This window comes from Macaca fascicularis, chromosome 7, assembly GCF_037993035.2.
Source record: "Macaca fascicularis isolate 582-1 chromosome 7, T2T-MFA8v1.1".
Taxonomy (NCBI): domain Eukaryota; kingdom Metazoa; phylum Chordata; class Mammalia; order Primates; family Cercopithecidae; genus Macaca; species Macaca fascicularis.
The window spans coordinates 114778294-114805700 of record NC_088381.1 but is presented as its reverse complement, the minus strand read 5'-3'; the positions used below and the strand labels follow the sequence as shown (position 1 = coordinate 114805700).

The 27407-nt window shown below is 32.8% G+C and overlaps 1 protein-coding gene and 1 long non-coding RNA gene across 9 annotated transcripts in view; one reads left to right on the top strand and one right to left on the bottom strand.

Annotated features, from left to right (window-relative positions):
* The window catches only part of LOC123574700 (uncharacterized), a 59178-nt gene extending 51350 nt beyond the window's left edge, over positions 1-7828 (bottom strand). Inside the window, exon 1 of one of the 2 annotated variants that reach the window (XR_006699886.3) lies at positions 4715-7828. This is a non-coding gene — a long non-coding RNA (uncharacterized lncRNA). Of the gene's footprint in view, positions 1-3928; positions 4091-4714 lie in introns of those variants that run through there. The other variant, XR_010588465.2, reaches the window with a different exon arrangement.
* Positions 1-24119, top strand: part of MDGA2 (MAM domain containing glycosylphosphatidylinositol anchor 2) — an 841756-nt gene extending 817637 nt beyond the window's left edge. For 5 of the 7 annotated variants that reach the window (XM_073997338.1, XM_073997339.1, XM_045397536.3 and 2 more), the window contains 2 exons: positions 4100-4205; positions 7850-24119. In XM_073997338.1, the coding sequence (XP_073853439.1) occupies positions 4100-4205; positions 7850-7938 (195 nt within the window). In that variant the 3' untranslated portion in view covers positions 7939-24119. The remainder of the gene's footprint in view (positions 1-4099; positions 4206-7849) is intronic. The other 2 variants (XR_006699884.3, XR_010588464.2) reach the window with 2 other exon arrangements.
* The last annotated feature ends 3288 nt before the right edge of the window (positions 24120-27407 follow it).

Genomic DNA, 27407 nt, shown 5'->3' with positions numbered 1-27407 from the left:
AGCAGTAATGATTAGAAGTGATTTGCCTTTTGTCAGGAAGAAGCTATGTTGTAAATATTTGCAAAAGTCACCATTAAAATGCATTTCAGAAATACTGAAGAGGAAACGAAAATGGTTTTATCTCTGTAATGTAATAGTAGTCAAAATAATGATGGAAAGTCATAAAAATATGACAATTTAACTTTTTAAACTAGAGTCTTAATTCTCAAAATAAATATAATTAATGTTTTTTGTTGTTGTGTAAAGATCACATCTTCTATGGCTAAACACATCATATTTTAATGGACTTATAATTTCTCATCTTTATATTCTAGAAAATGCCAAGCAAAGATTTATTTTTAAAAATGCTTAAAAGTTTGTCTAAGGCACATCATTTAAATTTAATATCTACACTTTATATTTGTCTAATCTAACTCACACAAAAACAATGTCAAGTCAAACATGCTCTTTCTAGATCTTAGTCTAGGAGTCATTTATGAATCTGTTCGAATCTGTAAAATTTAATTACAATAATTCAGAAATATAATCGTGGTCAAGAGCTCAGAGCATAAATAAAACAATGCAATAAATATTTCTTTGTGAAATTCAACCAGTTAAAAACTAATCTATATTTTCCTAATAGCAAAACTGTGGAAATCAAAAGGAAACAAACATGCTACACAGGACCTTTTTCTTTCTGTTCAAAAAGGACCCTGTGGAAGACTGCAAGTATTTCTCTGGCCTATTAAAATAGATTCATCATCACAAGATTACAAATAAATATTAAAAATATAAATTATGACTGTACTAAGAGTTTTATTCCTAGAAATTATTTTTATCATTCCAATAAATAACCACTAATTAGATTTATTTACACACAATGTCTAAAATTCCTGCTATACTTAAAGAAATTACCTTGCTTTATCAATGACAAAATGTAGTATCAACAACTGTAAATGTAACTGTAAATAATATATTTGCAAATCAGCCTACTTTTTTTTTTACTGTACCACTTCATTCATTCGGTATCACCAAGGGATGAAATATTCACATAAGGTAATGTTGTAGGTATAGGAAGCCCTGTGGACACATGACGCTTTGATTTTTGTTGATTTCTACTTTTGCTCTTCAGCAGAACACAAACTTACAGTCAACATATTGCCAGTAGGTAGGTGGCACACATATTAAATTACATTAGTCAATCTGCTTCCTGATGTTTACTACAGATGGTTTCCGACACATTCTCTCAATCTGACTACAAAAGGGTCTGTCTTTCACAATTTCACTGCTCTTGGACTTTTTTTTTTTTAGCACAAGCCTAGGTCCAACCTTTTGATTTTGATCAAGCTGCACAGGGAGGCAGGAAGGCAGGATGAAAAAGAAAAGTAACAGAAAAAGGAGAATTGTTTAATCCTTTAAAGGCAGTAGCAGAAGAAGTGTTGAAATGCTTTGAGTAATGGCACAATCATTGTAATTAAACTATGACTTTCCCAGGACAGCAGCTTTGAAAAACTCAGAAATGACTTTGATGACATGTATGTTTTAGTTCTGATTTTTAAAGAAATCTCACCATTTTATATGACTCCTACCTGGAATTAACAAGAACTTACTAAGTAAAAGCAATTGTGTACTTTGAGTAAGAAAAAGCGTAGGTATTTTCTTCAAACTTTTTACCCTTACATAGCTAAGATGGGAAATCCATGTACTGCCATTTTGTTTTGGCTTCAGTGATACAGAACACAGGGATGTTTTTCAAACATCCTTCCTAATAAATGGATTTTGACTTCAGCTTCATCTGTGTAAATTTCAAGTGCGAGCAGGTGCAGAGCATTTTAACCCACCTTTATTAGACTCTTCACCACATTTCACTTGCCCACATAAAGCACATGGGAATGCAAACCCCTTATCTTTGCTATGGCTGCGTTGTAAAACCTGTATTGCACTCTACAAACAGTATTTAATAGTAACTGTTGATTTACTCTAACATTGACTCTCTATCATGTAAGGACACATATCAAAGAGGGAAAATATACCCCAAGACTTAAAAATCTACCTTTTGGAAAAATGGAAATATTTTCTTACAGGTAGTTTGCTCATAGGGACACTTTATAGACCTTAAACAACATTGTGCTTGAAATGTAGTCACCTCAGCCTTGTTCATAATAGGAGATAATAGTTTTAATGTCTAACAATGACTATAGGGTACTGGTTAAATAAATTATATCCATAATGTGGAATATCCTGCACCTTAAAATGACTTCCCTTTCTCCATATTCAATTCTCTCAAATGTTTATACTTTTCATTTTTTTTCTAAATTCATTAAAAGTTTTCTGAGACTTTTTAAAGGCACTTCCCAGTTACCTTTCCAGACACCATCCTATCTCAAATGGAAGTCATCAATTCCAAGCAGCCACAATAATACTTCTATCTGAGGACTGAGAATTTGCTAAACTGCTAACTTGGTTATAGTGTTTTATGTAATACACTTGTGCTGAAGTTTTCTGATGAGCCATGGTAGCTACAAAACCTTTTATCATTCAAAGGAACAAGCGTAATACATAAAACAGGAGAACCAAGCTAGCAGCTGCCATTTTGTTTTGGCTTCAGTGAAACAGACCATTTTAAATGTTTTTCAAAGAGATGGCTTTGGAGAATCTTTAAGAACATGCTTATCTTAACATAGATAAGCAGGAAACTCCATATTTATCATATTTATATATCAGTAAGAACTCACATTTTTCTCTGCTATCAAATCATGAAAATTATTCTTTGTTTATGAACTACATTTAAGTGAAGGACGGGGTCTCAATACAAAAGTTGGTAACTGATTCCCTCTGCTTACTACCTGGAAATTCCCTTTGATAAAATTATGAGAGCATATCAAAGACCATTGGATCAATTTTCAAAAATAGCCTAAGTTCTCTCAAAATCATCGTAATTAAGCTACGGCTCTCCCAGGACAGCAGCTTTGAAAAGTTCAGAAATGACTCTGATTTGCCTTTGAGGAGATGTTTTCAAATAAAAACAAAAACAAAAACTTTGGCATTGATAAAAATAAACATTGTCAAATCTGTTGTGATGACATAAGTCTAGAAATGTTATTAATAATGTACATTACCAGATTGATGTTAGAAACAGCTTTTTATAAAACTATTCTTTGGAATGACCAAAGTAGATATTTTCTTTTAACATGTAAATATTTTTCTAGAACTATACACCCACCACTAAATGCAAGAATTGCCTTACAGCATCAAAAAGATTAAAAAGTTTTCCTGAAAGCAAGGAATAATTTGGGAGTCATAAAGAAAATTCTAAGAGTCTTGTTTCTGTAAAAATAAAATATATATATAAATTTGCTAATTGTGCTTCTATTGTCATTGTATTGAGTATTTAATAATAAAGGATTCTGATTGTACTCATTTATTCTTTCAATATTCATGCACTGAGCCTCAGTGACCACCATTGTTATAGCCACCATAAATTCAAAGGTATACCATGAGATATTCAACATAAATAGACTGATAAATATCTTCAAGTTTAAAAAATGGAATATCAGCAGTGAAACCATGGAGGTAAATTATAAAGTCAACATGGGAATATGACGAACATATTCAATCTGTTTGTGAGAAATCAATGTCAGAGATAGAAAAACTTTGGTCTGGGCTTCAATATACATATTACTGTTGTAAAGAATCCAGAATTGATTCATTCTTTAAAGTATTTCTAGAAAACTAACGTTACGAGTTATGTTCAGATAAAACCAGAAAATATCTATGTCAGAGAAAGACTTTTCAAATAAAACATTGTTTTCTTATCCTTAAAAATTAAAAGAGGATGTGTAGTCATTGTTTTTTTATTGTATTATTTGATTAAATTTAGTTTTGCTTTAAAATTGACACAGAGCTTTTGATGAGAAAAACTAATATAATGCAAGGAAGACTGAATTACCGGTTTTGGGATGAAAGTTTATGTTTTCTGCATGTTTTAATTCTGAAAGTCATCAAATCTAAAAGATGCCAGGATTACTGACAAGTTTACTTTTGTCTCCTTGATTTCTCAAAAGAAATTGATCTGCAAATCAAAGCTCCATATTTAGGTTTGTTTCATTCATATTTGTAGCTCATTTTTGAAGGTATCCGAGGTCCTGGAATAGAAGGTGACATTGCTATTGATGATGTATCAATTGCAGAAGGAGAATGTGCAAAACAAGACCTAGCAACTAAGAGTAAGTATCTTTGCTTGAGATTGGTTTGTTGTAACGTTAAAGTAATATTACTATTAGATTAACATTTAATTTAATTAATTTTAAAAAGTTATTTTTAGTTGGTTTATTTAAAAATTCTTATATCTAATACCCTAAAGTTTCTTCAGTTATTTTTAAAGTATTAAATTCAATTGCAGACATATTTGGCCTAAGATAAAATAGAAGTGAGATTTTTATTTAGATTTGTGTAAGGCAAGTACACTTTTATTTTTAAGATTTTAAAACTTTATTTCACATTACTTGTTTTAGACGATCTTAAAACTTTTATTAAAATATTTGATGAACCTGTATACGTAGCACATATTTATAATGTAAATTGTATTAGTCAATCTTCATACTGGTATAAAGAACTGCCCAAGACTGGGCAATTTATAAAGGAAAGAGATTTAATTGACTCACAGTTCAGCAAGGCTGGTCAACGCCTAAGGAAACTCACAATCATGGCAGAAGGTGAAGGGGAAGCAAAGTACCTTCTTCACAAGGCGGTAAGGAGAATTGCTGAGAGAAGGGGGAAGTGCCCCTTATAAAATCATCAGATTGGCCGGGCGCGGCGGCTCACCCCTGTAATCCCAGCACTTTGGGAGGCCGAGGTGGGCGGATCACGAGGTCAGGAGATGGAGACCATCCTGGCTAACACGGTGAAACCCCGTCTCTATTAAAAAATACAAAGAAAAAAATTAGCCAGGCGTGGTGCCGGGCCCTATAGTCCCAGCTACTCGGGAGTCTGAGGCATGAGAATGGCGTGAACCCGGGAGGCGGAGCTTGCAGTCAGCTGAGATCACGTAACTGCACTGTAGCCTGAGCGACAGAGCAAGATTCCGTCTCAAAATACATAAATAAATAAATAATAATAATAATAAAGTCATCAGATCTAGTGAAAACTCACTTTCATGAGAACAGTATGGGGGAACCGCCCCCATCATTCAATTACCTCCACCTGGTCTCTCCCTTGAAACGTGGGGATTATGGGGATTATATTTCAAGATGAGATTTGTGTGAGGACACAAGCCTTACCATGTCAGCATAGATGTTTTTATGCCTCCAGTTTGTGAATATAGTGAATATATGTCCTGACTTAGCCAATTTTTTTTTTTTTTTTTTTTGAGACAGAGTTTTGCTCTCACTGCCCAGGCTGGAGTGCAACTGTGCAATCTCTGCTCACTCTGCAATCTCCGCCTCTCGGGTTCAAGTTATTTTTCTTCCCTCAGCCTCCTGAGTAACTGGGATTACAGGCACGCGGCACCACGCCCTGCTAATTTTTTGTATTTTTAGTAGAGACGGGATTTCACCATGTTGGCCAGGCTGGTCTTGAACTCCCAACCTCAGGTGATCCACCTGCCTCGGCCTCCCAAACTGCTGGGATTACAGGCGTGAGCCACCGCTCCTGGCCTTTTGCCAGCCATTTTAACAGATTCAGCATTGTAAAGAGCCTAAACACATATATTAAGTAATGAAGTAGCCCTAATATGGTCTAATCTCCTATCTGCACCAAAAGCTTGTTTAGTAATTTGATTTTCACTTTATACCCTCTTCTGAATATGACAGTTTAATGATATCTTTAATTTTATTTTTTCATCACAGGTCCATTTTATAATAGAAGAGATATAAATAAAACATGATAAATAATGCACAAAGATTTAGAAGTATGTGTTTAGCTGCTTCTTAAAATCCTCATCTTTGTATTTCACATTTGAAGCTATGAAATCTATAAAATCATTCCTGTTAAAAATGACTGCAATTGAAGGATTATCTTAGACTCATTTGGAATCTTTTATTTTGTGGTCATATATAGAGAAAGTAATCAAACTAAATTTACGCAAATTGCTCATCAATTATTTAGCACATACAAAAGCATGAAAATCTATCTTGTGTAAGTCTAGAGCAAATCAGAGTCTTTGTTAATTTTCTATATTTGGTGAGAAACTATATCAGTCTAGATGTTCAAAGTTAAATGTGTACAATTGTCCACTGATTACTCATATGAACTGAATTGACTCAATTCTTAAGTATTGTCAAAAGACAAAAACTAAAATTTTTATATAACAACGAGCCATTTTGCTCATAGTATCTTGTCATAAACTTAGTATTTCAAATAACATATTTAGTAAAAATTTATCTTTGTGTCTGTCTAGTTCTGCTTTAGAAAACCAGTATCTATACTCAAAAGAACAGTTTTTCTAATGCACAGGAAAACATGTATTCTCCTCAAAGGATAATAGTATTTCTTTTGAATTTCATAGTATGACTGAGTGGCAGTAACATTTTATTAAAGGCAGTTACAACTATATACAGAAATTTTACATTTTCATAATGTAAGCACAAATCTTATAAATAAATTCAATAAATTGAATTAAACTTTTCAAAGGAGGAAAGCAAAGGAAATTATTTATTCCCTAGTGCAGAAAGAAAGCATAACTGATAAAAGTAGCCTGTGAAAGCCCATAGGGACTTCATTACTGTACAAGTTCTATTACAATAGAACATTTTTATAATTAGTTTTTTTCCTCTTAAACTAGCAAGTCCAAGAAATGTGCGGCAGTTTTAAATATGAAAATACCCCCTATATGTATTGGGGATATTTTTATTTAAACTCTATAAATTAGGGGAAATAAATAATCTTAATTGAACAAAAATAATCTATTTGGTATCAGAAAGTTTACTGTTACATTTGTGTCATTTAATTACCATTTATTAAGTTCATTTTGATGACTAGGATTTGATTGATTGATGATTATTAAATGAATATTATATTCTAAGTACAGACCAACCTGAAGGCTGAAAGCCTCTTCCTGATTCCTCAGGCTCCCAATTATTTCCACGCGATAAATGGAACTATGGTCCACAGCATCCAGATATAAGATTGTATGTCTCCATTGTCAAACTCAACTCTACCCTAGATACAAGTCATTTTGTAACTTTAGCTAGGTTAATGAATTATACCTGTGTTATCCCTCCTCAGTGAGGCATGCACTCTAAGAGGTATCACCTGGACACCAGGTTTTAACAGAAATCCCAATTAAGTAGAACTTTCCAGGCTGATTGGTGGAAGGGATTTTTTAGTTAGAATGGACTTCATCATGCCTCTAAAAGTTAAAGAGAAAATGATTTGTATAATTTATAGATAATGGACTGATCTAAACATGGATAATCTACTAGTTGCAATAGTTAATTTCGGTACACATAATCATCCCTTTCTAGTTTTCATTAAGATATTCTTTCAGTCTTCAAACTTATCCACTTCTGGAAGCTTGAAAAACAAAAATCTTACTTTGTGATTTCTGATAATTTTCTCCATGTTCCTGCTTTCCTAGGGCTAGCAGAACTCTCTAAGATTGAGCTCAACCACAAACCTCTGTGAATAGCTCACGAACAAGTTTTCATAGCATATTATATCAATATAAAATCTGTAAATCTTTTTATCAAGTGCCTTACCATATATTCATTTTCCTTTTCACTTCCCTTAGCAATGAAGCTGATAAACAAAACAAAATAAAAATAAATATCTTCCATATACTTGTTTTATTATTCACCCAGGTTGTGTTAGTAGCTACGTGAAATGCTTATTCTTCTTTTTTTTTGTTTGCATTTATTTTCCTTATCTTTAGATTCCGTTGATGGTGCTGTTGGGATTTTGGTTCATATATGGCTTTTTCCCATTATCGTCCTCATCTCTATCTTAAGTCCTCGAAGGTGACCTTATCCTGGCAGAGGCTATAAAAGATTCACCAGGCACTGGCATGAAGAAAGAGTCTTTGTAAATGGACATTGAACAAACAAACTACCAAAGATTCCTCCACTGACTACTGACTCAAAAACAAAATAATAAAAACAAATTTTTTTAAGCACTGGGGATAAAAAGACATCATGGAAGTATAACTTATTCCAAACTAAACATAAAAGATATTCTTGACCTGAGTAGAGAAGAGACCTTCAGGTGCTTTTGTGGCTAAAAAAGATTACAGCGTCATCTGGTTGAACTCTGGAAAAAAAAAAAAAAAAACGAAAAAAAGAAAAAAAAAAAGAGCTATAGAAATCCTTGTCAAAGCACAAAGTCATGGCTGGTTTTGTTTCAAATGAATAGTTTGCTTGTTACCATGGAAACCTAATGGCCTGCCAACAAAAACCTCACTGTAAACAGGGTACGTGAAGAGCTGGCATTTATTTTCCTTTCGAGAAGGTTTTCATAGAGAATTAAATAAATGTAGGCCCTTTTACCTTTGGCTGTTACCCTTCCTTGAAAATAACCCGAACTCAGAATTATTTAAAGCATTCATGTTTCTCCCCACCTTACCCCCATCCCACATTTATTATTATTATTTTTCTCCCATGGCTAAGCTAGATAACTGTATGCTGTCTCTTTTTGCATGCACTACTATCCAGGATGGTAAACCTGGGCTTACATATTACACAGGCTTATCGGAGTTTGCTTGCGGCCACTTGAACACCCAAACTACGTCATCTGTTCCAATGAAGAAACCAAACCACCATCTTTTATAAATTGCCATGGAAACCAAGTGCCTTCAATGAAACAAGCCTGAATAATTTTCAACTCAGAAGCTTGCACTGCTAAGAGTGGTTTGTGTAAAACTATTTTATAAACAAACTACAGAGCCTAAATGTGCAAATTACAGGCAAGACAACAAAGCCGCTTCTGAAGAAGAAAGGACCGAAGCTGCTGCGTAAGCCCATGCAGACAAGATATTTGTTGTTTAACCTCCTAGACAGCCATGGCCTTTCGGCTTATTGTCCATTAGAAAATTACTTCCATTGAGACCAGACATGGAGCAACACTGTTTTTCTTCCAGGTTATTAAATGGGTCAACCAGAGCAAAAGGTTATTAAGAATACTTAGTGCAGAAAGTGGTAGAACACAAAAGTGATTTTTTTTTACTCTAACCTCCATTTGAAATGAAATTGGCCCTAGCTTTAGAGGGAACAAGAAAATGTTTGGGATTGCAGTGCATACTAACTCTACAGTGGAACTGGGCCTGAAAAATCTGGCTTTATTCTAAACTCTGAGGGTAATATGCCTCTGCCCTTTAGTCAGACTCTGTGCAAATTGTGAAATATTATTTTATTATTTTACCAAGATTAAAAAACACTTTTACAAAAAAACAAAAACCTGTAAAAATGATTTTGAGCTACCTGAGGACAAATCATATCTTTAACCAGCCAGTTTTCCAATGCATTGTAAATTTCACTTAAACCTGTTGGTTATGAAAATTTGAAGATCCTTTTCCTTAAATTATCTCAGCTTTTAACTTCATTTAAAAAGACTTTTGTCTAAGAAGAATATTATTATTATATGTTCTCTCAACACCCCAGGATTTAAAAAAACCTGCTTATGCAAGTAATTGGAATATAAGTATTAAATTATAACATTTGCGAGTATTAATATAAAAAGCACAACAAAATGTAGTGGAAAACGACAAAGCTTGATTTTTTAAAACAATTCTGTAGAAATGTTTGTGCAAATTCAGTAATTCAACTTAAAATATAATTTTACAGCTTATGTTCAATAAAGCCTCTTTCCAGGTAAGGTATGACAAGCAGTATGTGTGTTTGTTGAGAAATATTCACTTATCACTAAAATGAAATTAGTTATACAATTTATTGGTTACCATGGGATAAATCTTCAGTGTTCCACATACCTTAATGTCTGCAGAAAGAAATTTTAATAGGAACTCCCTGATGCACTCTCCTATATTTGTAATACATGCAAAAAGCAGTTAAACCTTTGAAAGTTAAATATGAAATATATATGAACCTGGAATTTAATGTCTATTTTCAGTCAGTTCAAAAGGGGACCAGTTTGAATATTTAGGTAATGATGGAATTGATCTGAACCAAGCCCTTTAAATTAAACATAATAAACAAATGAGTTTCATAACTTATTTGAATGAATTAGGCATATTAAAATTTTTTCAGAGTTTCACAGTAACCTAAACACTTTATCAGACCAAAGAGATTCAAGTACACGATATCTGGGGCATTTCTTTTACTTTTTACAAAATTTCTCTTCATCTTGACTTCCATTTTGTGGCAACTAGCCCCTTTTCTCCACTATCTCTTATCAGTAGATCACCCTTTTTAATTGATTTTCTGTACTCTCATTCATGATAGTAGCAATGAAAATGTTTGAGATCTAAAAGGAGACTCAACTCATTGCCTCTCCCTCCCTTGATCTTTAAATTGATTTGAGTGAGGCTTTTGCAAAAAAATAAGAATTAAATAAAAAAAGACTATTTTCAGAATATTTGAATATACATGTGTCCTTTTCCAGTAAACAATCAAATGTCCTATTATCCTAAGTAATCCTGCACAAAGAAACTACTGTAAGAAAAAGTTTCAATCCTCCTACTAAGCATTTATAAAATACTAAAATCTTTCCTACCATCTCAAACAGTAAGAATACACAATGCTTCAGAAGTTGATGAGAACTGGCTGGTACTTCACAAATTAATTTTGATTAAATTTTTTAAAAATTGCAGATGAATGTGAAGAACAAAGGGGCAATCAGAAGAAGTGCAAAGCAATCAGGCTTATTGAGATGGTAATAAAATGTATATCTCAAATGGGTTCTGGATCATTCACGTAAACCAACAAACAATTTGAATCAACATTTTTCACTACAGATCATATGTTCAGTTGCTTTAATTGAAAGTACATGGATAAAATGCAGAATTTTTAAAAGACTGGAACAAGTGAAATGTAAATTTTGTTAAGTAACCTCTTCTTTAATGTTAGTAAAAATAATGAAACTTTTAAAACACCCATTTAGCAACTGCCTTCCTTTTCCTAATACTTTTTGTATTTATTATGAACTGGACTCACCAACATATTTTTCCTTTTCCATTTTGATAACATATTTAAAGTGTAATTGATGCCAATATTTTTTGTTCTTTTATAGAGAGGCACCAGGCAATGGAGTTTTTAATGTTCTGGAAGAAAGAATATACCATGTAATCTCTTATTGCCAGTAATTGATCCCAATTTTAATTTGGAGTATTATTCTATTTCATGGGTTCAAGAATGCTTGTCTCTCTCCATATTAACATCTCTGCAATTGGGCCCATTTTAACTGCAATTGGCAGCATTTCTTTGTAGTGATATGTGAAATGCATCATAGATATAATGAAATTCACTGAAGTCACTAACATTGCCAGAAGTGCCAAACAATGCCTAATGTTACTACTTTTCAACAAACCCTAAAGTGAAAAAAAAAAACACCCAACCATATTTGTAAGGTTTACATCAAATGCTCACTGACTATGCAGTATTTAAAAATAATGTAATTTTTATTTTGACCATTTAAAAAATCTGAGTCCTCTCTTTAAGTACATTATATATATACCTAGGTTCACTCTTTTTTTTTTCTTTTTCCTGCTACGTGTTTTTTAATTCCACCACAAATCATAATATACCCCTGTTTAAAATGTTTCTTCCTTCAATGTTATTCACAGTACTTTGTCACAAGTTTGGCCTGTCATTAATTTTTCTTAAAGAGATTTGAAAGATGCATGGTGCACCACAATGTCATGCAATAGGCTAAACTAAAGAGGAATTTCATTTCACACATAACGCAGAATTGACTTCGGCATGGCAATGAATTATGATAATTATAACATTGAGAATTACAACCCAGCTAGTCAGTTACATCATGTAATAGAGTAAAAACAATTCCATTCTTTTGTATTTTAAAATATGATGAAATACAAATTACAACTGTATTAACTTTTCACCAAACATGCATTTTTATTTTAAAAACTTTATAATAAACATATGTCAATAAAATGTGTAACTCGAAGAACAATTAATTCATTTAGTTATAAAGACTGTATGAACCTGACTGTGTTGTTTTTCATGATCGATTTTTCTTTGCTCTGATTAGTGATTTGAAAGATGGTGATGGAATAATCTGATTTTTATAGACTGATTTCCAAGTATTCTTGTGAATGCATATTATTTACCACAATACTTTTTTTTTTTTTTTAATGTGCCTTTCAAAGATCAGGGCCAATCAACAGACATTTAAACTGGAAAAATTTTACCCCAAATTAATTTGCTTCTTGGTTGATGACTACTTTTTACTAATTGCTTCATCTGTGTCTCACCAAAGCAGAAGGTACACTCTTCTTGCAACTGGGTAGTTGATGTCAATGAGGAGTTATTGCATTTTCTGTGAAAACAATAAAATCATAGGGTTCACTCCCAAGCTATTTCCTTTCCTATAATGTTCCCTTTGTGACTAATCAGTTTATCAGTTTTCTTAGTGCTTATTTTTAAAAAGCAATGTCTGGCATTTTCTACTTCTATGTAGGAGAAAAGCTACCACAGAATGATTGGAATTTTTTTCAAATCTAATATAAAACGTTCTTTGCCGAATATGCATAATATTTATCAGTAAACATGTATGTTGTTATTACACAGAAAAAGAAAGACTAAAGACTTGAAATCTTTATGTGAACTATGTCAGTTCTGAATCAATCCATATGTTCATGTCTGCTTAGAAAAATAAGCGAGGCTTAGAGAGGGAGAAATATTCCATATATTTGTATATGGATGACTTTATTAACATATTAATTTAAAGCTTAATAAATTAAGAGTGCTGATATCACTACCCTGAACGTACATTGAACATACTGAAATTAGGGAACTGGAATTCAAAATGTTGAGTAGGGCAGAGGTTAAACACTGGGTAGAAACTGAAATAGTTTTCTCGAGGAAATATTTACAACTGATTGAATTTAGTTTCAATTGTACTAATTTTCCATGAGTTGAGCTAAAATGTATTCTTATTTTTCAATAAAACAATGGGAAATTCTATAAAATAGGGATTAGCTTGTTAGTTTCAGTTTGTTTTTGTATGGCTCTTAATTGTTGTCCTGGGTTTCCAGGATGTCATTTTTATTTCTTGAGTTTCATCAATATATTTAAATGTGTAAGTTTAATCAAATATACATTGTATTAAATTTATATTGAATATTAGTTTCATTTCAAATCTCAAAGTTTAGATTTAATTTCATTTTCGTTTTGATATTTTCCTCCTGCTAAATAGTTTCAGATAGCTGTATGTTATTTTCCCTTGGATTTTTTTTTCAATAAATGAAATTATGTTAAATACTCTATTAGTGTTTTGGGGAAATTTCTACTGTCAATAGCACTTAAGTTAGAAACAAAAAGATATTTAGAAGAGCAATTATGTTTGCAATTTAAGATAAAAATGCCATCATTTCTCTCACTTTTGAAAAGCTTTTATAGACTCAACACTGCAGTGAGCATAATTAGCCCATTAAGATATGTGTGGATTTTTACATCCTTTCTAAGGGATCATTTATAAGATTGTGTTAAACAAGCAGGCACTAAAATCTTCCTGAATTAATGTGATTTAAGAATTATAACTCAGTTTAGTAACTCTGGGCTTCTGTATGATAGGTGAAATAATTGTGGTTTAATGGTGCTAATGTTATTCAGGAAGATAGTTTTAATCACATATTTCATGGGGACACTAGGCTAAATGTGAGTTTTCTGGGAGAAACAAATAATGTTGCTTGACAATGATTGAATGAACCAAAGCATAAAGAGAATTCTAAAAATTAACTTGCGTATCATTGTTTCCCTACTAACATTTTAGCTTAATTTTATCTTTATTTTTGGTATTACATATCTAAATAAATCTAACAAATTTTGGAAATGCAGGTACAATTAACATTAACAGACTCATTGACAGTGTTCAAAAGTCAACCCCCCAACTGCTTTCTAACTGTGCGTTAATTACTGTTTATTTTTCATATGCTTTTTTAGTTGAATTAAGGATCTTACCTATATTTGTATTCCTGGTAGTCTTTAGTTGTCTACATACTTGCTTCCCCAATGAAACTGTAACCTCTTCCATCGCAAGGATGTGTCATTCACATCTTCAGTAGTCTCTATTGAACCTAGGTAAATTGTAAGTCAGGGTTCTATGGAGACTACTGAATTAATGATTATTGAAATAATTTATGATTTAGAGTCATATTTAGACCAGAATTTTTTCATTTAACTTAAAAATAAGCAGCAACTTCATCTTTCACTAATGAGATCAATGTAATTTCATAGACAGAAGAGATCTCCTGTATATTGAGAAAAAATTAGAAGCCAGCTGAAGAAACAGTTTAACCATTTGCAACATAATTTACTAGCACTTCTTACTTTTACAGAAAACAATCGTATTTCTTAATAAAAGAGCAAATGTCAATGTTTCTGCAAAGAAAATCATTGTATATTTAAACTAAGGAAAATTAGATGAATTCTGTATATTTTGTGTTAGATATCATAATTATACATGAAAATAATACTTTAGGGAATCTCTATAACTAAAATGTATTAATTATAGAATATTATGCTTCATTTTACATGAGTAGGATCATATAAGCTCCAACTAAATTCAAAGTCTTAGCTCCTTTCTAGTGTTCGTTGCAGTATATATTTCTTGGGATCTAAACTTGAAGTGTAGTATACTCAGACATGCAAATATTTTTCAGAGTTGTATGATAATTTGAATTGTAAAACAAAATTTTTAAATTAAGACTATTTTGGGATAATAGTTCATGCAGCAGAAACTAGATCTTATGAATGGAACAAAATAATAAGAAACAAATTATTTTTCAAAATTGGAAACAGCCTTGAATAGAGAGGACTATTAATTTTTATTATTTTAACTTGTTTCTGCCTTGAATTACATTTTTTTTTTTTTTTTTTTTTGAGACAGAGTCTCGCTCTGTTGCCCAGGCTGGAGTGCAGTGGCCGGATCTCAGCTCACTGCAAGCTCCGCCTCCCGGGTTTACGCCATTCTCCTGCCTCAGCCTCCCGAGTAGCTGGGACTACAGGCGCCCGCCACCTCGCCCGGCTAGTTTTTTGTATTTTTTAGTAGAGACGGGGTTTCACCGTGTTAGCCAGGATGGTCTCGATCTCCTGGCCTCGTGATCCACCCGTCTCGGCCTCCCAAAGTGCTGGGATTACAGGCTTGAGCCACCGCACCCGGCCTTGAATTACATTTTTAAATTTTCAAAACTAACACAATTTAACAGGTTGATGAGTCCAAAATATAAGGATTGTATGGTGCTAATATATGGCAGCCAAATAATAATTATTAAGTAAATGAAAAATAAGTAATACAATGTCTGTTTGGAATTTTTAATGAAAGAAACATACATCTTTCTTTTTTCAGATTTTGATAGTATCTTGTACAAGACTGAGATTTCGAATGTATCCAAAAGGCTTTTCCAATACAGTCGTATCTGGGCATGCTAGAAGGGTACCCATTCTGAATCAATCCCCCCACTACAGAATATGATGCAATTATTCTGCAATTTCTCACTCAGTTATCCATTCCTTCATCCTTAGCGTTACTTTTTTCCATTTAGTCTTCTTTTAAACTACAAATACTTTCATAAGACAAAGATATTAGTTCCTAATAATATGGGGCACATTTTATCAGATCAAAATCTTCCAATAACTAGAATAATAGACTGAGAAAACTTACCAGGAAGGACTAGGAAAAAGAAGGAGAAGCATGCTAAAAGAAGATGTATAGGACTTGAAAGACTACATTCATTTCATAATTTTCCTGAGAGTAGGTTCAGATCGCATACCCAATGCAGAAAATGTAGACAGAATGAGAAGAATGTCCACCTGTCAGATATATGCAGCGGATCAAAGAACAGAGTTGTAGAGTTTATAGAACAGAATCACAGACAATGAAGTCACAGAGATGGGAAAATATGAATAGGTATGGATAATGTAGTTTAAAATGAAGTTAGTTAAATGAGTGCTCACATCAGTACAAGAGAGACAAAAGGAAAATTTTGTAATCAAATACATTTGGTAGAGACAGAATCTAGAAAGTGAAAATAAAGTATTCAAGTAAGTTTGAAAAGGAGTTGCAATAAACACATTTGCAAATATTTTACCGCATGATCTTCTTGCTTTCTCTTCTTTCCTTTTCAGTGACTATTTAAAACTTGACTTCTCTGTCCACTTTCTCCTTACTGTATTATGTGAAGTCGCATTATGTAGGTTAGTTTAGAGTAAATTTTACTTTAAGACGTATTTCAACAAGCAAGTTCCTGTCTCAGAGTGCTTCTGCTCACACTTTTACTTTAGCGCTTTCTCATTAAGTAATTTTAATCAACTTATTTAATGTTCCTACAACTCAGCTTTTTTCTCCTGTAAAATAGGGATAATAGCAAGAGTAATAATATGGTATCTCACAGGATTCATGGGAGGCTCAAATAAGATAATCTGTGAAAAGCACTTAAATAATTTCCTAGAGCATAGCAAGCAATAAAGAGCACTCTTTATTGATATGCTTCCTATTATTAGAGAAAGAAAAAGAAGAATATTGAAAATCATGATGTCTGTTACAATGCGCATGTGCCAAGTTTGGAAATGAGCATCATCAAGTTATTTCTACTTTCTCTAATAATCTGACTTCAAGCCCATGCTTACACTTACACTCATACACACACAGCATTTACATAACGATTTATCATTTTCAAAGTGTTCTGAAACTCATTGTTTTATCTGTTCATGGGTTAGTAACTTACACACAGTATATGTGATTCTACATATGATGGAAGACTTAAGATTTTTTTTTTTCCAGAACTCTGACTCTTACGGCATGTAGAAGGGCACCCTTTCATGTGTGACCCCGGAGCGAAAAACAAACAAACAAACAAACAAAAACAGTGCTTAATAAGCAATGTCTCTTGTATTTTAATATCCAGTGAACCTGCATACATTAACACATCTAAAGCAACATTATTTTACGTAGCATGAAGAAGAAAAAAAAATCTGTTTTTATTGTGATTACGGGAACCACCAGTTTTACCAGTTAGTCCTATTTCAGAGATGTTAAAGTGTTCTTAAAAATTAAACATTAACTGGCCGGGCGCGGCAGCTCACGCCTGTAATCCTAGATCTTTGGGAGGTCGAGATGGGTGGATCACCTGAGGTCAGGAGTTCAAGACCAACCTGGCCAATATGGTGAAACCCCGTCTCTACTAAAAATACAAAAATTGGCTGGATGTAGTGGCAGGCACCTGTAGTCCCAGCTACTTAGAAGGCTGAGGCAGGAGAATCGCTTGAACCCAGGAGGTGGAGGTTGCAGTAAGCTGAGATTGTACCATTGCACTCCAGCCTGGGCAACAGAGCAAAAACTCCTTCTCAAATAAATAAATAAATAAATAACATTAAAATTGATAAAATATGGTATCATTTATAATTATTCCAGATACTTCATTCGAGCCTCATAGAAAACCTGCTTTGTGTATTAGAATGCAGCCAGATTGGGACTTTAATGTTAATCAAAACCTCCTAGGATGGTTGTTGACAATTCAGATTCCAAGGTTTTGGCACTAGAAGTTTAGAGTCAATAGAGATGCAGGAAGGGAGAGGGCCTAGGTTTTAAACAAGCTGCTTAAATAATTCTGATGTATATGATCAAAAAATCAGAATTTGGTAAACATTGGTGTAGTGGAAAGAACATACATTCAAATCCAGATTTCACCATTAGTAGCTGTGTGACTTTATGTAGATGGTTTAAATTATCTGTTACTTAGTGTCTTTGGACACATCGTAGAACAGTCTGGAGCCAGACTGCCTGTATTCTTCCTTATACAATTTCCCTCCATTCCTTCAGGTGTAAAAGGGGGTAGTATGTTGTCTAATTTATGAGCTAATATATGTAAAACACTTAGAACATTACTGGTAAATAAGAAGTGCTACATAAGTGTTTACTCACATGTAAAAAAAGGCACAGCAATAATAATACCCATCTCATAATGCCATGATGATTAAATGAGGTAATGCATATCAGGTGTAATATTTAGCAAAGAAACCATTTTGGATTTTTTTCCCAAAATAATGGCTTAATGCAGTAATCTATCTTCTAAATAGTTTTAAATTTTTGTTCATGAATAACCCTTTTTTTAACCTTGTTTTATCTTGAGGATAGACAAGGAAGAATTTTCCACGACATTTTAATGATGCAAATGTTTTCATATTGTTATGTAACTGACATAAATTATATTAGCCCTCAAATGAAGTAAGTTCTCTGGTATTACTTTCTAATATAAATGACTTTTGAATAATCATGCTTATTTTAGAATGTAAAAGTTAGAAAAATTAGACACGTATTAGTGAATAAGCACAAGTTTGGCATTCTTCAAAAGTTAATCATTAATATTTATATATGTACATATATTATAGACAGAAATGTTGCTAATTTGTAAAAATTTAACCTTTTATTTTGACATAGATTTACATGCAGTTGTAAGAGATAACACAGAGGTTTCATATACACTTTACCCATTTTCCCCCAATGATAACTTTTAAAACTGTAGTACAATATCACAAACACATTGACATTGATACAATCCACTAATCTTGTTCCCCAGGTTTATTTGTGCTTGCGTGTAAGTGTGTATTTAATTCTGTGTATTTTAAACACATCCGTAGGTTCATTATCCATCACCACAGTCAATACACAACAGTTCAACCACCACAAGGATTGCTTTAGTGTTGCCTTTTGACAATACATCTCCCTTCAGCCAGCCAATTCTATACCACTGGCAACAATTAATCTGTTCTCCATTTCTACAGTTTTGTCAATTCAAGAATGTTACATAAATGTATCATACACTACGTAAATATTGGGGAGTTGCTTTTTTCAGCCTAATTTCCTGGAGATTTATCCAAGTTGTGGTATGTATCAATAGATTGTGCCTTTTTATTGCTGAGTAATATTGTGTAGTATGCACGTACTACATTTTGTGTAACCATTTACCCATTGAAGGACATCTGGATTGTTTCCAGTGCAGGGCTATTATAAATAAAGCTGCTATGAACATTCATGTACACATTTTTGTGTGAACTTAGATTTCCATTACTCTGAGATAAATGTCCAGGACTATAATGGCATGCAACATAGTAGTTGCATGTTTAGTTGTATAAGAAACTGCCAAATTGCTTTCCAGAGTAAGTATATCATTTTGCATTTCTGCCAACGATGTATGAGTGATCAAATTTCTGTACATTCTCACCAACATATGTTATTGTCACTGTTTTGTTTTTGTTTTAACTATTCTGATAGGTGTATAGTAATATCTCATTGCAATTTTAGTTTGCATTTTCCTAAAGGCTAATAAAGTTGAACATCTTTTCATTTGCCATCTGAATATCCTCTTCTGTGAAATGTCTAACCATGTCCTTTGTTTGTTTTATAATTGCATTTTTAAATTGTTTAGTTTTGAGAGCTCTTTTTATATTCAACATCAAAGTCATTTGCCAGAAATGTGTTGTTCAGATATTTTCTCCCTGCCTGCACCTTGTCTTATCCTTTTCACATGGTATTTTGCAGAGAGAAAGTTTTTAGTTTTGATAAGGTCCAAATTATTTATTTTTCCTTTATGGATTGCGTTTTTTTGATGTAAAGTCTAAGGATGCTTTGTCTAGGCTTAACTACTAAATATTTTCTTCCCGTTGTAATTTTCAAATCAATGTTGCCCTTATCTTAAAATAGAAAATAAAACAAATTTTTAGACTTGTATTATGTTAGGTACATTTATTTTAGCTCAAAGTACTGGCTTTTTTCATAGCAATGATGAAATATGTAAAATTATCAAATGTGGTCAAAAGTTAGATATTTTAAGTATTAAATCTAAATTTAGAAGGTAACATTTAAAGTTAATTATATATTATCTGACATTCCATAGAAACATTCGTTTAAGAAGAAGAAAGTTGCCTCTCTTTATCCCAAAACATACCCACAGATTATAACCTTGAATTTTTTGAAGTACCCTTTAATATCACTATAGGAATTATATCATGTAAAAAATCAGAGTCATACAAATAATTATGTACAAGGATATTGTGGTAGTTTATAATGTTGAAAGAAATGGAAACGATCTAATTGCCCATCAGAAAGGGAGCATGACATAAAGCATGTGTGCTCTTATATCTACTCCAGCTTTAATAGCACAGTGCATCCTGAGGACAGCTGACTGCATGAGAGATTTTTTCAGGAACCAGGACCTATCCATGATTGTGATTCAAAAGTGTCAGACATTTACCACCACCACAACCAGACACTCTCCTGTTTCCCCACCCTGCACCACAGCCTTGGATCAACTCCTCAGATTTCCATCCCTGAGAGAGAATAGCTCTGAGGAGCCTGTTTTATAGACACCCAGAGTTCTCCAGTAAGACCAAGTTTATTACTCACCATGGTCCCTGGATCAAGAGCAATCCTTTATTGGTTGTCTTAACTCCCTTTCTCGTTTCCTCCCATCTCAAAATTTACTGGCATCACCATCCAGATAAAATACTGCATTGAAAGAACAATGATTTATTTGTAGAATAGAGAAGCAAGAATCTGTTTAAGAAAATGGGCTCAAACTTAACATCGGATATATGTATTAACATATAAATATGTCCACTATATATTGTTTAGCTAAAAAATACATAAAGTTATATGTCATCTGATACATTTATAAAAACATGTATACCCTAAACTGCTAGGATTCTTCCTGCCTGGTAGATATAGTGAAGCAGTTTCATTTTTTATTCATTTTCTATTCTGGGTTCCTTTTTTTTTTTCCCCCTACATTGAACATATGTTAGTTTTGTTGTCTTAAAAAAGGAAGGAAAACACCTGATGAGAGAAAAGGAAGAAAATTGTTCAGTGCAAGGAAAGGTTTTCTTTGGAGTTTTTATTTTTCAAAAGTGAATCTTTTCTAGATTTGGCCTAGGAAATAAAGCTTTAGGCATTCTACAAGGGAAGTATAATACAGTAAGGAGAACCACATCTGCCTAGTGAAGTCCTAGGGATGTGCTGGGATACAGAAAACAGGATAATTATCAAAGGCAAATATCACTTAATGGTGCACATTGGCAGAGGAAATCAAGTAGGTTGAAAAGCCAAATTATGCTCTACTTGGTGAAGCATACTTAATTCAAAGTTTAGGCTGGGAATATTAGTTGGAAGAAAAGAAAAAATCTTGATTGTGAGTTCATGAAAACTATAATATGTGTATTAATGATTGGTAACAATGACGAGTTTAAATGCCAGAAGAAACATGTAGAATTTCTGTGTTAGAATATAATGGACATGTGCTTAAGACTGCTTTCCCACTTTTATCCCTTCTTTCCCGTACACTAATTATTTGTTGATCTCAGTTATAGTCTCTCAATTGTATTTATTTGTTCTGGAAAATAGTACACTGCATATGAAAGTAATCGCCATCACAGTGAATGCATTTCTTTTCATCTCACTGGCCTGGCTAGCTTTGTTGATTTGGGCATGTGGTAATGAGGCCAGTGCTGTAGATTCAAACCCCATCCTAATTAGCTATACATGGAGAGATGAACTCCATGGAAAAACCTGCTACTCTTGGCCAAACATCGGACCAATGCTTATTCTCAGTCAGAAATGGGACTAAGATTGTGCAGCTAAATTGATGGTTTTCATTACCGTTATTGAATAAAAATATCAAAACTTTGTTTTTCACTGGTGTATTAATACCCTATGCTTCTCCAGTATTCCCCTTGTCTGGAATGGCAGCAACAGTCACTAAAATTTAAGGCAGAAAACTGGGAATCAACCTTGATACCTCCACATTCTTCATTCCCTCTATTCAATCAACCATCACATCTATTTGTTTTGCCTCCTGAATATATTTCAAATCTATCTTGTCATGTCTAATGTCACTACCCCAGACTAGGTTACCATGTACTCTTGCTAGAATATTGCAATAACTTCTTCTTGTAGACCTTTACAACCAATCCTGCCATCTCTAGTCATTCTCTGTTATACCTTATGTGATTGTCTTAAAATGCAAATACTATACACATTCTCCTTCTTAAAGCCTTTTAAAATCTTCCCATTGCTCACCAAATAAAGATGAATTCCTTAAAGTAGGACATAAAGCCTGTATGACCTGGTTTCTTCTCACCAATCCAGCCTTATATCTCCCGTTTGGTGGGCACTTGGTACTCCCCAGGACATATCATATTTCATAATCTATCATCAGATTTAAATAAAGAAATGAATGATTATCCTACCACCTTCACTCACGTTGCTTCAGAAATTTTTTTTTTTTTTTTTTTAGTTTCCCTAGTGCCACCTCCATACTTAGGGTTGTGTCTGCTTTTGTTTTGTCTCCTAATGCTCTAAACCCCTCTTCCTTTGTCCAGTTCATTCCTGGTCTCAGCTTATACATGCAAACCTCTGAAAATCCTTTCTTTATTATTTAGGCCAAATAGGTTTTTTTCTATTATATTTACCCTTTCCCTTAGAACATTCCTCAAAAGTTTAATGAATATTTGTGTGTTTTATTATTGTCAGTTAATTATCAGCTTATTACACTGTAAGCTCTAGGAAGCCAGAGGAAATATGCTTGTTTTGCTTACCTTAAAAAAATTCATAGGAGGGTTTCGAATATTTGTTAAAAGACAATGAATGACTATATTTCCCCTCTATTGATCCCTTAGAAGCCAAGTCCAAAGATTTCCCCAAAGATTCATTCTCTTCAATTATTTTAGACTGTTCATCACACTTTTTAATTTTGAAATTAGAACATGTTGGTGTTACTATGTTTGCTGGTTTTTCTTAATTGTTTTGAGTAGTATCTATTGCTTCACATACCACCTATTTCTTCTTTTATCTTCAACTGTGGTTATTTTCCATAGATCTATGTTCATCCCACCCATTATAAGAACTATATCTCAATAGATAATATCCAAACTGACTTCAATCTCCCAGACTACATTTGTTATATAGATTCAAAATTTATGATGAATCATATATGCTACAGTCCAAATCAGAAACCAGTTTCCTCTTCATCACTAAAAAACGTTTTTTTCTCCTAAATTGTGATATTCTTCTGAATTCTCTATCTTGGTTAATTTGGTCACTATTATGCTCCCATTTTTCCAGTCAACTATGTTCAAGTATATTCAAAACCCATAGAATCATCTTTGCCTCCATATGTTGTATCCAAAACTTAATCAATATTGCTTCCTTATTCTGTCATCTCTAACCCTTTTAAAATTTCATTCTGCTTTCAGAGAAATTCAGACAGAACCTGTCTTGACATTGTAACAGCATACTAACTCATGTCATTACCCTTGTACCCAAGATTCATCATCACAACCGTGTGAAATCTGTCCTCCTAAAGATAGTTTTACTCCTTTACAAGAATGTGGAGCCTCAAATATTTTGGTCCCCTGCTCAGGGATCCTTAGTATCTACCTATTGTATGCTGACTAAGGTACAAACTCCTAAGTGAGTACCCACAATTTTTCTTAAATGTTTATAATATATCTTGCCAGATTACTATGCATTGAAATTTTCCTGAAAAGCATACTCTCCACTGAACATATTCACACTTTCTAAATTCTTTAAGCTTTATCTTACTATTCCACTTGAGTTAAGTGACTTCTAGCTTATGATCTTGAGGTAGGAGTCCTACTCATTCTTGAACATTCGTGTCAAATGCTACTTTTTATTCTGATAATCTTCTTGAACTCCATAACACATTTTGGCAGCTCTTTTATGAATACTTTGCTTTATATCATAACTATTAGGTCCTTGTCTTATTTCCTTAATGGAGACTGTAAGCTCCTTGAGAGCAGGTATTATTTCTTATTAGTTTTATGTTCCCAGTCATGCAATTTCAAAGATTGGCATATACCAGGTGCTCAATTAATATTTGTTGAATTAAACTAAATATATAGGAAACCAGACTAATAAAAATGTACATATATAGAAAAGATTCAATAAATCATTAAAATTTGTACATCAGAATGTATAGAATAAAGACTTTATTGTTCCTGCTGTATCATTTGTTTTATTATAAGATTTAATATTATTGCTTATAGGATTTGTCTTCAAATTATCTAATAAAACCTTAATGTGATATTCCCAAATGTTCTGTGAAATAGTCAGAATAAATAATAGAATATTCATTCTAAAGATCAGCAAACCGGAGTAAGAGATTTTATAACAGACCTACTAAGGCCCCAAAACGTGATGCGCATAGAACTAAAACCAGGGTCTTTTAACATTCATCACCATTTTACACTGTCTCATAATCCCAGTAATATTTATTTGCAAATATAAAATGAATTAATGTATCAATGGTGTTTGATTGTTTAATTTTTTTATCTAAAGGCATAATATATGTAAACATATTCTGAATATTCTTAAAGATGAAGGGAAGACTGACAAAACTAATGCAAAAACAAGAAATGGCAATAATTAGAATTTATTAGTTATTTATAATTATATAGGCACACATGCATAAAATTAGGAATACATGTTTATGCATATACATATATGTATGTGTATATGAATATATATGCACACACAATTTGTTGTAAATGTATGTAGATAGATCAGCACATATACATATATAGCTTATGACTGAAAATTCTAGGTACATAATTATTTCTCCCAAACATCTTATAATTTAGAATAAATGTTGTGAGAATTATCTCTCAGAAGCTAAACTAATTTCTTGACAAGGGATCATGAATCTGTATATAATATAGAAGTTCAAAGGGGAAAAAATTGGAAAATATTTACATTCTTCTCAAAATTTGACCATGTTCATTCTAGTTTGAAATTATCTGTAATGTATCAGCATAAACTAAGGTTCATATAACTGCAGCCACTTCAATTATTTTAGTGTTATTTGTACACAGCAGTCTTCACATGAATAAGTCAGATTCAAATCCCCTTGTGACACTTTGCATTTTGGATTCAGAGTCATGTTGAAAATTGTACAAGGAAGACATGGTGTTTAAACTTCAATAGTCTTCTTCATTCATCCTTAGCATTGAATACAGGCTCAAGGGAAGAACTGGAATTTCCATGGTAATAATATGAAATGTTTTCATGTCAAAAACATATAAAAGACTTTTCTGACACACTAAGTACTTGGTGTGACTAAGAGATTTAAGTGCAAGTGCACTGATATTGCTAAAGAAATGACATGACTTAGTTGTAAGGAAAATCTATTTGTAATTTCCCTTCACCCCGTTTGTCAAGAAGTACTATGACTGTTTCCAATTGGCTACAAATATTAAGAAGGAATTTCTAGACTGTTAATTCTATGCTGAAACTGAGTAGAGATAAACTTCATAAAGGCAGAATTCAAGTAAGGAAGTCAAATAAACAGGATTAATGTTTTTATTTATAATGAATACGCAAAGGAGAAGGTCATGCCTCTTCTGAAAAGATTTCCCAGTATTGCTACTGCTAATTTCTTTGAATAAATTTATTTTCTGTCCCAAAGAATAAGCCTAGAAAAATAACAATTTTGCAACTTGATAGTATAAGAGCAATGTCCTACATGAAACATAATTTCTGTTAGAAAGGAAAAGTTTGTTCTAAGAAATATTTGCTGACAAAAGGAACATTTAAGTCTTTTAAAAGTAGTTTAAATGATATTATTTGTTTTGTTGAATTTCTCTGAGTTTTTTTGTGGGTTTTTTTCCTACATTTGGATTTATATTCTTTTTAATTGTGAGTTGATTGGGTGCTTAGTATTGAGGGAAAGGCAGATGGGTTGCATGTACTAACTAGAGTATAGGCCTTACAACTCAGTCATGCTGGAGTTAGACTATTCTGCTTTCTTTTTACTTCTGAATTCATTTCTTCAAGCATGCATGAATTTCACAGAACTATAGAGTATGCTATTACAAGTTAGGCATGCTGCTTAGAACTTGGAATGCAATGTGAACAAGATGTACGACACTGCCCATTCTCAAGTTAATATCATCAATTTAAGTGAGCTTTTGTTTTTTTATATTTAAGGCAATCTAGTCTCAGTCTTCTTGGTGGGAAACAGTAATAAATCTTGAATGAAATATTTACGTGCATACTTGCAGTAGCTCTATTCAATTCTCAGTAAAATGTTTCTTAAATATACCCCACCCACCCAGTATTTGTGAATGTTGGATCTACTCTTGGTTTTGCATTGCAACATTAAGGAGAATCACATTGAAAATAAGATAAAACTCTGCCTCCACAAACTACTCTTAGCCCATGAACCCAGTATCCCTTTATTTGGTGAAACTGCTATAGTGACAAAATATGGTGGTCGTGAATGGAGGGAATGCAGACACTCTGGAGAAAGGATGCTGTGAGGCTCTGTCAAAGTCAGTTGCTCAGAGCCCTCACTTCTCTCAGATCTGATATTTTGCAAAATCATTAGTTAGAGCTATAAGGCAAGTGTATTAAAAATTCTGGGGGTATAACATAAGCAAACTATCTTTTTGTGAGGTTAGCTCTGACCCAAAACCTAAATTTAATTTCAAAAAAGAAATATACTTACCAGGAGCTTAACAAAATCTGTGATGCTGTGCAGTCAATTGAGAAAGAAGTTATATTTAAAGAGTCTTTGGGTAAATATGCCCATTTCTAAAGAAGCTATTACAAGCCTGACTTTCTTTATCCTTAAGTAAATTAATACTTATCTGATTAGCTATTGCAAGCAAACCTTCCAGGGTTGTGTTGCAAGTATAAAGGAAAAATAACCTAGAAATAACATCATTGGATTTAGAGGACTACCTGTATTTTGTTTCAACCACATTGTGTCCCCAATCTATAGAAATTTCCACAGATTGAATGATTCTGTAAAGTGACAATTTTCAGTGATATTATAGTTAAAGTTGTTTCATTTTTGTTTAATCAATTTCTAAGTTGTAATAAAATGGTTCTATTCACAAATGTAATGGGCTTTTTTTAAAATGATGGGTTCAAGAATGTATCTGTCTTCCTATTCATTTGATAATAAGAACAACAACAAATCAGTGGCATCTATGAGCCAGGCATTGTTCTATGTGTTAAGAACACAACAGGATAAATGACAAAAATACCTACACTTATGTAGCTTACGTTCTAATAGAAGTATAAACCACCACCTGTGCCACCACAAACAAAACAAAATATACTGCTTTACACGTTGAATTGTGACAAGTGCTATGAATAAAAAATAATAATAAAGCCGGGGAGAAGGAAAGCATTGGAATTTTAAGATGTTGTAAGATGATTTGCTCTTCATAGGTTTAAGAACAGTTTAGGAAATTAATTGAAATGATGTATGACAAAGAAATAAA